At 36.0% G+C, this 13,467-nt stretch overlaps 2 protein-coding genes across 2 annotated transcripts; both read right to left on the bottom strand.

Annotated features, from left to right (window-relative positions):
- Positions 1-7: 7 nt before the first annotated feature.
- On the bottom strand, positions 8-4,788 carry LOC116014049 (rab escort protein 1). Its single transcript, XM_031254035.1, has 9 exons — positions 4,029-4,788; positions 2,888-3,010; positions 2,270-2,369; positions 1,988-2,026; positions 1,626-1,872; positions 1,475-1,550; positions 975-1,164; positions 616-696; positions 8-410 (listed from the first exon to the last, which is right to left on the bottom strand). Exons 1-9 carry the CDS (start codon positions 4,724-4,726, stop codon positions 24-26), a joined length of 1,941 nt encoding a protein of 646 aa, XP_031109895.1. The 5' UTR covers positions 4,727-4,788; the 3' UTR covers positions 8-23.
- Positions 4,789-5,521: 733 nt separating this feature from the next.
- On the bottom strand, positions 5,522-10,493 carry LOC116012347. The gene is made up of 7 exons (XM_031251864.1): positions 10,300-10,493; positions 10,001-10,080; positions 7,870-7,940; positions 6,770-6,840; positions 6,601-6,682; positions 6,347-6,396; positions 5,522-5,782 (listed from the first exon to the last, which is right to left on the bottom strand). Exons 1-7 carry the CDS (start codon positions 10,405-10,407, stop codon positions 5,711-5,713), a joined length of 534 nt encoding a protein of 177 aa, XP_031107724.1. The 5' UTR covers positions 10,408-10,493; the 3' UTR covers positions 5,522-5,710.
- Between the last annotated feature and the right edge of the window lie 2,974 nt (positions 10,494-13,467).

Below are 13,467 nucleotides of genomic sequence, written 5' to 3'. Positions count from 1 at the left end.
CCCCCCCCCCCCGCCTGCTGGGACTACGTCCCAACAGGATCACCTTCAGCCGAAGACTTGAGCTCAGGCACACCTACAGCCGAAGGCTCGAGCTCGGGCACACCATCTGCCGAAGGCTTGGGCTCGGCCACACCACCATCCACAGGCACACCTTCAGCCGAAGGCTCAAGCTCGGGCACACCATCAGCCGAAGGCTTGAGCTCGGGCACATCTTCAACCGAAGGCTTGGGCTTGAGCTCGGGCACATCTTCAGCCGAAGGCTCGAGCTCGGGCACATCTTCAGCTGAAGGCTCGAGCTCGGGCACATCTTCAGCTGAAGGCTCGAGCTCAGACACACCATCATCCTTGTGCTCCTTGGTGGGTGCAGCTTTTGGAAAGAATTCTTCATTAGGGTATATTTTTTGAAATATCTGTCAGAGTAGCACAAAGACAAGAATTAGTATTACGGAGTAGCATTTAAAGAAACGGTGAATATACTATATCATCTTAAGTAAGTTCATACATGAGACAGAGGATAGAAAGAATGCAAAGAATGTTTAAGCAGCTAAGACGGGCAAGGAAGAATTTGTTTCTGACATACACCATTAAAAAATGTGTATATAAGTAACAAATTACCTTCACTGATGCAGACAAAAGATCACTGTAATGCAGCTTCCAGTCAGGCATAGAGACAGATATGAAGGAATCAAATGAATCCTGAAATTGATTTGAAATGTGTCAGGGAATATAAACCATTGATGAGTAACATATGTCAGTATACACCCAAGTAGTTTTGCTAGAATCATAGTGTCACTGCTGCACATGCAACAAATCAATGTCAAATATATAGAGGCATTCCTACAAGACCAATGTGCACAGAACACTAAACTGCATGAGCAAACTGATGGCACGACTATTTGAAATATTAAATATGGGAACATGCTAGTGATATTTTAACATAAATATGATTCACAGAATAGAAGAACAACACTAACCTTTATCAGCTCCTGTACATACAACGCACTCCAAAGTAAATCAGGCTTCGTATTTGAATTTGGATTATCTGCAGAGTTACTTTCAGGAACTCCAGAAACAGGAATAGAGAACAATGCATTAATGGCTGCCTCCAGTAATTTCTTCCCTTGCACAGCATCATCACATATAACTGAAAGGTAAGTCACAAACCTGAAGAAAAAGTGATGGATATAATTACTTTCTTACAACTACTATGCACCAAAACCATTATGCAACAAATGCATCTTATTAAGAGTTAAGACGCTACACTATATATATATACACACACAAATTATCCTCAGTTCCTCACCAAGACAGATGGGCTATGTTGCAAGCTTAGCTAAAATACATTTCTCAAGTTGGTGACAGAGCATGGGGTGAACAAGAAGAACACTCAATAGGTAAAAGACGGCATACTATGTACATTCTGAATCCAGTAGTAGGCTAAGAAAGAAAAATTGGGACAAATGAAGTAACTCACATTCCAGAGGGGCAAACTGCAACATTGCTGCTTAACTGGAAGACACGGATTGAAGTCACCTGGTCAGGGAACAAAGCTGGAGGAAGAGGAAAAAATCAATACATGAAATAATTGAAATGTTGAAGTTTCCCAACATTTAGATTAAACATACATCCGGGAGGAAAGAACACCAAGCAGTTTGCCACATCTGGTTTTAATGAGCATTTTGTAATGCATATTCCCTTAACCAGCTTCTCTTTTACATCTTCTCTACCAAAATCAAAAGAACCATCTTGCAGACAATGAGCAGAAGAATCAACCATAGCAGAGGGAATTACAAATGATGGAGCTAATATCAGATTATGGCTAAACAATTCTTGTCCAGAAGACAATTTGACACCCTTATAATTTCCACTGCCCTGCAAAAATGTCGAAGTGACAAATATAAAAAGATGAACCCAAAACAAGAGAAATCCATATATGTTAATAATAGTCTATAAATCCAGTAAAAAAAAAAAGCAATATCATTCCAACCTTGTCCTTGAGAAGAAAATGGACAGGCATCCGAAGAACCTGGAAACAAAATGCCAAGACAAAGCACATTACAGCTCAGCACAACACATGGATAAAAAGGTTGGTGAGGAGCTTCCAACTATACATACCTTATGGATTAATAGTACATATTGCACATTTGCACAAAAAACATCATAGTCAATGAAGAACAACCATAGTGCAAAGCTAGAATTATAATTGCACTATCTATGAAAAAGAGAGAGAGAGAGAGAGAGAGAAATCAGAGAATTATGCTCAACTTACATATATACAGCCTTTCACAGCAGCACGACGGCAAAAGGCTTGTGAAAGTTCCCCTTGACCATAGATTGGGTAAATCATAGCGCCAGGGGCATTAGAAAACCTGAGAGATTGAAGAGCAAGGGCACAAAATTTCTCACTAGGTAAATTGCATAGTCTCATGCAAACTCTGTTAATATAAATCTTTCTGGAAGATAAACGATCATATCATGATGAAAGGGCCCACTAAATGATTTTGACAACCAAATACATGAGAAAAAAATAACCTAGATTATGCTAAGGACCTCCAATCTAATAGAAGTAACTTAACATGCATTTGCTTATATTTTGCAATTTTCACCAATCTTAGCATAACAGACAAAGCATGGTATTTGAAATCCGTGTCTGCACAAATCTTTGTTCATCAAGTACAGATCACTGAAAATCACACCAGTATAAAGGTTATTTAAAAGATAAAGAAGAAGAAGAAGAAGCTTTCTGCATACTATAGGCTGTTAACAAAACTCTCTCATGTTTAAGTGTAGATATTACTTATGAATGTCTATCGTTCTATGTTTGGTCAAACAGTTTAAGAAACAACCATAAGTAGTCAATGACTGCCTAGAAAGGATGAGAAATAACCTGCCAACTGAAGAGTGATAAAGAGCTAAATGGTTTATCCCGTCCCTTGTCTTGAGAACATCTTTACAGGCATCCACATTTTCCTGATCATACGTTGCCATGGTTATTGCATAGAGTATAATCCTATAAGGCAAGCATAATATGAGTTAGTTTATTTATGATAAGAAATCCCCAAAAAAAAAAAAAGGAGCACAAAAATCCTAGGGCAAGCACAATATCAGCATGGAATGAGTGCCAAAAGAAATTGCATTCAGAAAAGCAGGCAAAAAATTCTTTACCAAAACTAACCTAGCAAATTTGCTTACTCATTACTTTGCCAGAAAAACAAATGAGGAAAAAGAAATTAGAACTGGATTTCCATTTTCTGAAAGTTCTTCCCTTCCCTTTTTAGTTTCTCACGATTAAGTAAAGAGCAAAACTTTAACTTCTCAAAAGAAGAAGCACATCTAGGTAGTGCAAGTTTTCTGACTAATATACACATCAATTTAGGGTACTGCATCTAGTTGGTGAAAAGAATCAGTTTGTGCTACATGATAACCTCCAGAATTCTAAAAAGGGCAGTGGGCAGAGTCCAGAGGACAAGTACTCTTACCACCACATGTAATCAGAATAGATATAAACATGTTTTCAGGTGCATTTATTTATAAACTGAAACATCATGTTCTTCTCTAACCAATCAGTTCACCATAAAAACAACACATTAAAAATACAGAATACTAGAATCTCTGCAAGTAATTCTCATTAAATCGTGTTCAAAAATTAAATCAGTGGATATAAAGTCACCACCTTGTGCGAAGGTGGAAGGCTCAGCAATTAGTAGTGCTTATTTAGCCTGGCTAGGAGCTCCTCAAAAAAGAGGCTTTTTTCTCTTATCTAGTTTTAATTTATAAAAACATTTCGTATATTTAGTGTTTTGCCAGCTTATGGTTTTTTTATAGATGTAAATAAACTCCATGAGCTGAGGGCCAACAAGCAGTTAGTATACTTCCGAAATCCGTATATTAGCAAAAGAATTTGAAAAACAGGAAGAAAAAAAATGAAGTGAATGTGATCATGTGGAAACCAGAAAGGTAATTTCAATTAAAACAATGGAATCTAGAGTTCTCACTAACAGCTAGAGGAAAGGCAATTCGATGTGTACGATTTTAGCTTGGACGAAAGCCCCATTCTGTTGAGGAATTCATAAAACGGACATTCCAGATCCTCCTCGGATATCTTGTTACTTTCAGTGTCATCGCCCCCCAAATGCCCCTGCACCAGCTTGAAGAACCTCATCAACTGATTCTTCTCAGGAAAGCTCAAGCTACGGTCCTTGAAAATCGCACTGCGCGAATCCGGCACATTGGCCAAATTGCCGTCTCCATCACAAATAAAGCTCGCGTCCACAGACTTGAACTCCATGTACTGATTGATGTCCGTCTTCAAAATGAGATTGATCATATCATCGGCGCATAACAGAACCCTAGGTCCAGCCAAATCGATGCAGAATTTTCGCGAGTGCTCCAGAGGTTCGGTAGAGTGCGCGGAGACATCGATGGAGGAGTAGACCTGGCGAGTACAAAGAGGCACGAGATCATAATCGGATTCATCGTGGGGCTGGGAAGGAGCGGGAATGGAGGCGGAGTTAGAATGGGATTGCAGAAAGGAAGTGAAGTCGTCGAGGGGGAGAGAAGCGTAATGACTGCCGTAGAAGGAGTTGGAGTCGAGGTGGAGGACGGATTTTCCGGCGGCAGAGGCGGCCGCCGCGACGATGGATTCCGGTAGACCGGTGCCGATTACGATTAGATCGAAGTTAGAGGGTTCGATGGGCGGATACGATGTGGGGTCATCCATCGCCATTGGACTCGGTACAGGGCCGTTGTACGTGCCTCAAATATTTTTCCTCAACTGCTACAAATATCCGAATTTTATTAATCCATGGAAAAATATGCTTTGCTTTTCCCCTCATACTTCTTAATTTTTCCGGATATAATAATACTTTAAGTAAAAGAAAGATATTTTAAATTAAGCTAAATAGTAATTTTTATATTTTGATTTTTGAATCTTTGCATTGATTACTATACTTCTCTACCAAATTTTTGCATAATTAATATCCAAAGAACGAAAGATGTTATAAAAATTTCATAGAAGAAAAATGTATAGAAAAACATCCTCTCATTATAAATATGATAGTATAATTTAACAAATATATATATATATATATATATATATATATATATATATATATATATATATATATATATAATACATTCATATATTAGATCTTATAATAACAATAAAATATCAGTTTCTCTTGTTCAATTTAAAAGAATGTTTATTTATAATTAAAAAATACATAATATTCTCAAACTTCGTTTTATTTTTTTTTCCTAAGAAAATTACATTTCGCAACATTCTTATTTCTTAGGTTAAATAAAATTCCCAAAAATATAATCAATTTAAAACATCTGTGAACCAAGCACCCTAAATTCTTGTTTGCATTTTGTGGCATTTTGCATGGCCGTGTCACTTTCAGCATTCAAATTTCCATTTTCATTTTTTTTTTTTTTGAAGAATCCATTTTCATGTTTTATTGATATATTCACCAATTGAGAATTTGTTGGAACACAATACTCTATCATAATGAGAAAAAAATTAAAATGAAAATTCCTCTGTTCAAATGTAATCCGGTAAGGCTGTAATGGTGTAATGGTAAACCTCCTACAAGGAGAAGATCAATCAAGCACTGGGCATAATTCAATAGAATACAGAGAAGTGAATTGATAAGAAATTTACATTAAACAAAAATTGGTTAGGTCACAATCTCAGTAATGTTCTATTCTCCTATTTCAGTACTTTCCAGCATATAGTTTTGCTGACCCTAGTACACAGGATTAACCATGGAATGATCCCAACCTGCAATTACAACACATATTTATTAATAAGCTTTGTAACGGAACAAAAGAGCAGAAGCAGATGACAAATGGGCAAGGAAGCAGTCTCTTGAAACTTGAAAGAAATCATTTGCAAATGTTAAAGAAAATGAATACACTGGATTTCAGAAGTCATGACTCATGTCACAAGACAAAACCCGAAAATACTTCAGGATAATATAGCCAATTTAGGAAAAACAAAATCCCAGAAGCTGTCTATTGTAACGTTGCTAGAAATGGTACCTAAGGGAAAGCGATTGCTCCCTAAAAGGATAATACTGTTAGGTCTTCCAAATTTGTCAAAAGCTGTTTAGGGCAGTGTCACTAGAATAGTAGAATATGTTAAAGAGTATAGAAGAGTGCGCTATAAAATGAATCATTTCATAGCTCATGCCAAGACTGAGATGGTTCTCTGACCAAGTAGTTAATCAAGCTGCAGAGCTACAGGCCCAAATCTACCCAAATAATCTTGGTTGGCAAATGAACTATACAATAAGTGAATAAGAGCAAAATTAAATTAGTTTTTGATAACTAAACCAATATTTACCATGACATTGTCGTTTACAAAACCTCCAGCTCGCCAAGATAACATCTTACCTGTCAAAAGAAAACAAATACAGAAGAGAGTAACATGAGGTGGCTGACTATGTACTTGTGACTTGATAAATTTTATAATCCATTGTCGGGACATTAATATTAAACTGTTTCCCAGAATAAGGTAAGGGATCATACTGACATATATAATAAAACAAATGCATCATCCAGCATATATTGCAAATATGTTGCAGTTGGAGTCCTTACCAAAAGGATGTACCAGCTGCTTAGATACAGAAGCCACAGGCATACGCCAAAACCAAAGAATGAGCATAAAATATGTGAAGATCTGCAAAAGGATAGATTAGAAGACATTCTACAACTTATAACAAGCAAGTAAACCCCTTAAGCATCAAGTTCTCAATGCATTTATTACCTTTAAAACCAATAGGCATTTTGAATACATATCATACGACATCTTTATCTCCTCCTTGTGGATTCCTTGACCTGCATGTGGTAGGAAGTAGTTGCAATCAACAAGTGATAAACAAAAAAATTCCGTACTGTACACTGGACAGGTGCTAGATAGTAGCATCACTAAAAAGTTATGAGGAAAACTCGCCAAAGAGTGATAGACAACAATTTCCAAAGTAGTGTACACTAGAAAGGTGATAGATAGCAGCATCACTTAAAAGTTATGAGGAAAAATTCACCAAAGAGTGATACACACCAATTTCCAAAGTATTATACACTAGACAAGTGCTAGATAGCAGCATCACTTAAAAGTTAGTAGGAAAAATTCGCCAAAGACTAGGCAAAGAGTGATACAAAACAAGTTCTAAAGTAGCGTACACTAGACAATTTCACCAAAGAGAATTGAGTATGGTCCTAACTTTGGAGTGCTTGTTGACCTGGCTTATTTTGGAGTTTATCTACTCTAAAAAAAAACATAAGTAGGAAGCCCTTAAGGCTAGATTCTGCAAAAAGCTTCTTTTTCAAGAAGCTTGAAAGTCTAGGCTTTTCAAAGAAACCTCTTTTTCTCAATACTGTCCAGCTGGGCATTACAAGCTCAAATGTCCTGACCAAATATAAAGCAAGTATACATCTTTACTGCTTTACCACCCATTGTGATTTGCGATCTCTAAAATAAGAACACCAATTAATGAACTGGAACACATCCAACTCAGAAAAGCGATCAACTGGATACAAACCAATTGCTAACTCAGAAAAGTGCAAACTGAGTGGCTAACAAATTCACTTACAAGTGGCTTTTTTTTCAAGAAAAACTTGACAGAAGCAAAAGTAATTGAGTCTCATGTTATTACAAACGCAGTTACATGTTGGGATTTTTTTCACTCAGTAAATGTGTATACCCCACAGAAGTGAAAGCACTAATAGAACACAATTAGTATGTACCACTGCCACAGTTGTATATGGTGCCAAAGGAAAGCCATAGTGTTAAAACATGTATCTCCTGAAATCTTTATCACAGATTCACAGAAGGGAAAAACAAAGTTCTTTACAAATAAAACATACTTTTTGCGAGTTCCTTCTCCTTAGCTGCAGCCATCCTTCTCAGCTTTGCAGCTTGTGCAAAAGTTGAAGGCCTGGTCAAGAAGAAAACAGATGACATTTCCTATATTATGCAACCTCTATAAACTGGATGTAAATTAATGGTGACAGGATAGACTATCTTCAGCAGTTAAGTCAGCAAAAGAATTATGAGAATAAAAAGTTAGAATGTAACACAAAATAAGTGCTAATGAACTCTGATACCAACAAGTCACTCAAACTAGCTGTAAATGAATGTTGATAAAACTCAAGCAAATTTCAAGGATATTTCATTTCATAATTTTTTTAGAGTTTCCACGCCCACCAAAAGAAATACACTGAAGTTCTCACAGAAAAACTAGGAACAACAAGTGTATACTGCCAACCATATAAAGTCTGATTACTTTATTGACACACTTTCAGCAGCAGATATTAATGCTGTCACTAATCATGCACTTAGATGCTTCCTTATATAGTATTTTCTTGATTTGTGTCATTTAGTGCTTCTACTTTATTTTCTTAATAAGAAAATATTTTATACACCGTCAGTTATAGATGCTAAAATGCTATACACCAATAGTGAACCACAACCTGCCACATCATTAAAAGTAAGTCAATATTTGGCTTTTTTGGCTCCATTTTTGCAAGTAGTATTGATCTCAAAATTATTGTCAACTATTTTTTTAATTATACCAAAAATAAATCTTATTCATTCTAAAAAACACTGCTAACCCTAATCTTATTGAAACGCATTACCATGCCTCCCTCCCAAATGTTGAGATATCTAGTTGTTCTTCTAAAGACAAAATTTATGTACAAGTACAACTCATAAACATTCTTCTGGCAACTCAGAGCGGAAAGACGAGGTTTTCAGAGAACTCCTTCAGAGATTAAGGGAGATCAGAAATTAAATAACAAAACTCACTCCCATCAGGAATGCAATCTCCGGATGAAACAACTTTAGTCTCATTAATCTTTTCAAACAAAAATGGACGCAGAGCTATCCAACATCCAAAAAAGAAGGCTGTTGTAGTTTTACTGTAGTGATTAATGAACCTAAAAAAAAAAATCTCAAACCCATAACTATCCAAAAGTCATTAATAATAACATAAATGCTGCCAACAATAAATTCCTTTCGGTCCATTTCTTGAAGCGTAAGGTGCTTGAAAGTCCATTCACTTTAGACTGTTGATACCATCTACTTAAGAGAATTATATGTATTTTATTATATTAGGCTTATTAGTGTTCTTCTGCATGAACAAGATTTATTATTAAAATAATTATACGGAGTAATAATTTAGAGATTATTACTATTTGGAAAAAAATAAATAAATAAATAAATAATTGGCTTAGTCAAATATTAACTTTTCTTTTTCATGAAATGGCAGGTTGTAGTTCACTGTTGGTGTATAACATTTGCACACTGACAGTTATTATATATTTTCTTAGAATGAATATTTTCTCTTATTTCTTTGGTGGGGATTAATGTAAAGTGTCATGAATCAAGTAAAGCAATGACCAACACAAGCATAAATAGGACATCTCCCAGCCAAGTTGGTTGGATAGTTGGCTTGGTAACAATAAGGTTATAAGTTCGACTCCCCGTAGGAGTTATCTATTAGACTTCTTGGTTTGAGCCGGTCAGTTATAGGCAACTAGTTTACCTTCTTGTGATCCTGTACCGGCGAGGGTCACAAGGCGGGCTTCACCCAAAGTACACCTTTAGATAGTAGCTGCAGGCTTTCCCATAAATCAAAGAATGATACACTCCCTCAACTTCATTATAGTCAAGGTTTAGACAAGATCTATATTACAACATTGAAACACACAAATAAGACCACCAATTCTTTCACCTTAAAGACTGCATTCTATATCATAAAAGTAACAGTTCAGCTTCAACCTCAATGCAAAAATTAATTTAAAAGGAGAAAAAAATTCTCCCAAGTGAAGATACATTTAGCAATTTTGTGTCTAACCTGCTATCAGTAAATGTGAATACCACATGAATTCAATCATATAACAAAGCATACAAGCTTATTAACAACAGAATCATGCCATGTCAGATATCAAAAACAGCATAAACTGATGTAGTCAAACAACAATTAGAGTCACTGACTGTGATAAGGCATTGGCCTCCTTCAAGAGCTGCTTAATCTCTGCTTTTAGCTGCGCATCCTTTTGGGATATCGATCCTTTCTGGAAAACCATATTACCAGCAAAATATAAAATAAGTATTGTTTGGATATCAATAACTTCATTCTAACCGCACTATCATCTCAGTTGATGAAATAGTGTGTGAATTTGTTTAATACATTTAACTATAAACGAAACAAATTTCAAACATTAAATGATAAAAATTTTGCAAAAATCCCAAAAAAAAAAAATTAAAAAATTAAAAAATTGGAGAAAAATTACCGCCTTGCGAAGTTCGAGATATCGGGAGAGAAATTGAAAAACGCCGACGATGAAGAATACCAGCGGAGCCGCAATAGATTTCGCGTGTTTTTCCAGAGCTTCTTCCATATTCTGTCTTCAATGGCTTAATTTTGGGTCTACCGTTCTAGCTAGCTCGCCTACTTTTCGTTCGCCCGACTCTCAATCGGTGTCGATTTTGCCAGCGGTTCTTTTAAATTTTATACTTCTGCCCCTAATTAACTAATTTCATGTTTACTTTTACTTTCCTATATTATTAATACAGTAATAATAATATTTTCAAAGAATAATAATAGTAATAATAATAATAATATAATAATAATAATAATAACATTTTTTACCCAGTGAATATGACAGTGGGTCAAATGTTCCCGAGCTACTTAGCTATTTAAGAGAGAAAACAATCAAAAGTACCCATCCCAGCATTAAATGCGGTAATTAGAGAGTGTTAGGGGACAGGTGCCGGTCTTACGGCATGGACGCCGCATAGAGGCCATGAACGGGACTAGATGCAGGCCCATTACCTTTTGTTCAAGTATTTGGTGACTGTGGGCCATAGTGGAAGAGGCGCTCTAAGGCAAGAAGATTGAGACGACTAGACCCGAGTGGTTCCCATGAGTCATGCCTTGCAGGCTCCTTAGGACGGGCGGTCGGGAGGACAATGGTCGGATAGACAGGTTAGTGCAAGGCCTGGTCTTGCCATGCTCTACAGATCGGGGACCGATCATCGAGTGGTTGCGATACCCGGGCAATAATCTCCATCAAGTAGTCCCCCCTAGGCGGGGCTCTGACAACAGCTAGGGAGGAAGGGTCCGGGCTAAAGAGCTCTGACATCTGGGACCGGGCTAGAACTCCAAGTGACGCAGTCGCACTGGAGTGACGTAATCCTGACTCATCGCTCAAGGACATGTGGCGTACTATGAGGCACCTTCGGGATTCGTGTTAGGGTCCGGAATTCGAAACATTTTTCCCTCCTTGGGCCTCTTATAAATAGCGTGCGCCGCGGCGCTTTCAGCTTTTTTAGACCGGAGCACCTCGATTAACTACTCTTGAGATCGAAGTACTACGACAATCTTTGCTTTTTCAGCGGCAATCGGAAGTTCATCGGTACGGTTTTTGAATGTCCAACTACGTCCAGCTGAATGTAATTTTTTCTTCATTCCTTCCAGGATGGTTTGATTAACATTATCGACATGATCGTTACCCTGTGGATATGCCACGGATGCTCAAAAAAAAAAGTAAAACAAAATACAAAATAGGAAAAAAAAAACTATCTATTTACGTGCCCAGGCAGGCGCGTGAACTGCGCGGCGCACGCGCTCGGCTCGAGAAGGGCGCATCTTCTTCCTCACAGCGGCCGGGCCCACCAAATCTGTCAAAAACCCATTTTTGTAAGATAAAAACGTCACTTTTTTTTTTGTAGTATTTGTTCATAAGTACTTTCTCAACATAATGAAGCACAAAGAGTCAATAGTTATCTCCACTGAGACTCGAACCCATTCCCATCATTCATGTGAGAGTGTTAATTGGGACACTGGCTCAATCCCACATTTGTTAAAAACCCAACACTAAATTTTTATTATTCCAAAAATTCACAAAAACACTCTATTGGGGAAGACCATATATAACTTGATATATGCTTGCTTTTTTATACATTCTATCTTCTGTAAAGTATTAGGACAAATTACATGTGTGCATTGTGTTGCCCGTTCCTTACTATCATATAGTATGTTCATTAGCATTTTCCTTATAATTTCAAGACAATTAATGATACATTTGTCTCTAACATACAAAATCGCAACATTAAATCACTCGCATATATTATTAACCAACATATCAATGTGTGGAATGTACAAGTAATGTGACCTTAACCATTGAAAAAGATATTTATCTACAAGCTAGTCATAAGCATTCATATCTAATTCCCTCAGTTTCATGAGTGTTGCAGTGAACGTATTAAGAATGTATGCCCAAACACATAACCATAATGAATCCTTAATACCCTTCCTTAATAATAACATAAGGGCTAAAAATTAACTTATTGTAGTGCAACTTTTGTGTGTAGTTCTAGTTAATTTGAACATCTTTCTCTGTTGTTGTTGTTATTTACTTGTTTATAGTAAAATTTAAAGTTAGTGATAAATTTTATCTTTAAGATTTTTAATATCCGCATAATATCTTAAAATATTTTTTTAGGTTGAGCTTTATTATTGTGATTTTGGCAAGACAACTTTGGGCCCTAATTATGAAAGGATTAATATTTGATGCACCGCCGGTGTATAGATGCTATACACCGGCGGTGAAGGAGAAGATGCCACATCATTAAAAATAAAGATAAATATTGATCGAGTCCTTTTTTGCAAAATATTTAATACTTATATTTTATTAGGAAACTCTTTATTTCTAAGTAACAAAATATATCTACTTTCCTAAACATATTTATTACTTAATTATTATCTACCTAATTTCCTAAATATTTCTATTACATACATTATTAATTAAATTGATAAATGGTGAATATTAAATTAAATATATATTAATCACACGATGATGAGGAAGTTTATTCAAAATTAAACAAAACTCACGAGGGATGTTTTATTCCATCATTATGTCACAATATTAGTCAAAAAATTTTAAAAAATATTAGCCTTGAAGGGCCGTTCCAATAAAAATTGGGACCCTATGCCATATCTTAAATTTGACCTTTTTTTTTCGAGTAATTTCTATATATAAACAATAGTTGTTCAAAAGTTATATCAAAATATAAATATTGTATAAAAAAATACATATAAAATTCATAATATAATTAAATATTTTACTAAACAAAGTCGTCAGTAACATTTATCAATTAATTTTAATTGTGATTGTTGATTTATTAATAATATAATAAATAATAAAAATTTATCCGTGAATCGCACGGGTAATTGGACAATTATTTGCTCTAATTCAAGCAAAGAAAACATCAAAAAACATAATCAATCCAACCAATTTCATCAATTGCGCTATATAATGTTCGACGCTATAATTTATATAATTGTATATCGATCCAAATATTCTTAAAATACTAGTATAATTAAAAATTTTACTAAATAGAGTCNGGGGGGGGGGGGGGGGGGGGGGGGGGGGGGGGGGGGGGGGGGGGGGGGGGGG

This window comes from Ipomoea triloba, chromosome 3 (assembly GCF_003576645.1).
Source record: "Ipomoea triloba cultivar NCNSP0323 chromosome 3, ASM357664v1".
Classification (NCBI taxonomy): domain Eukaryota; kingdom Viridiplantae; phylum Streptophyta; class Magnoliopsida; order Solanales; family Convolvulaceae; genus Ipomoea; species Ipomoea triloba.
Note: the sequence above shows the minus strand (reverse complement) of the source record. Positions and strands in the feature narration are given on the sequence as shown.

Excerpts from the sequence above, each read along its gene's own strand:
- LOC116012347 (XM_031251864.1), bottom strand. The coding sequence starts at position 10,407 with ATGGAAGAAGCTCTGGAAAAACACGCGAAATCTATTGCGGCTCCGCTG. Across the intron at positions 7,941-10,000 it reads GAGGCCAATGCCTTATCACA|GCCTTCAACTTTTGCACAAG; the intron begins GTCAGTGACTCT and ends CTTCTTGACCAG. Across the intron at positions 6,397-6,600 it reads GCAGCTGGTACATCCTTTTG|GTAAGATGTTATCTTGGCGA; the intron begins GTAAGGACTCCA and ends TTCTTTTGACAG.
- LOC116014049 (XM_031254035.1), bottom strand. The coding sequence starts at position 4,726 with ATGGCGATGGATGACCCCACATCGTATCCGCCCATCGAACCCTCTAAC. Across the intron at positions 2,027-2,269 it reads CTGTGAAAGGCTGTATATAT|GTTCTTCGGATGCCTGTCCA; the intron begins GTAAGTTGAGCA and ends TTTTGTTTCCAG. Across the intron at positions 1,551-1,625 it reads GGTGTTCTTTCCTCCCGGAT|CTTTGTTCCCTGACCAGGTG; the intron begins GTATGTTTAATC and ends CTCTTCCTCCAG.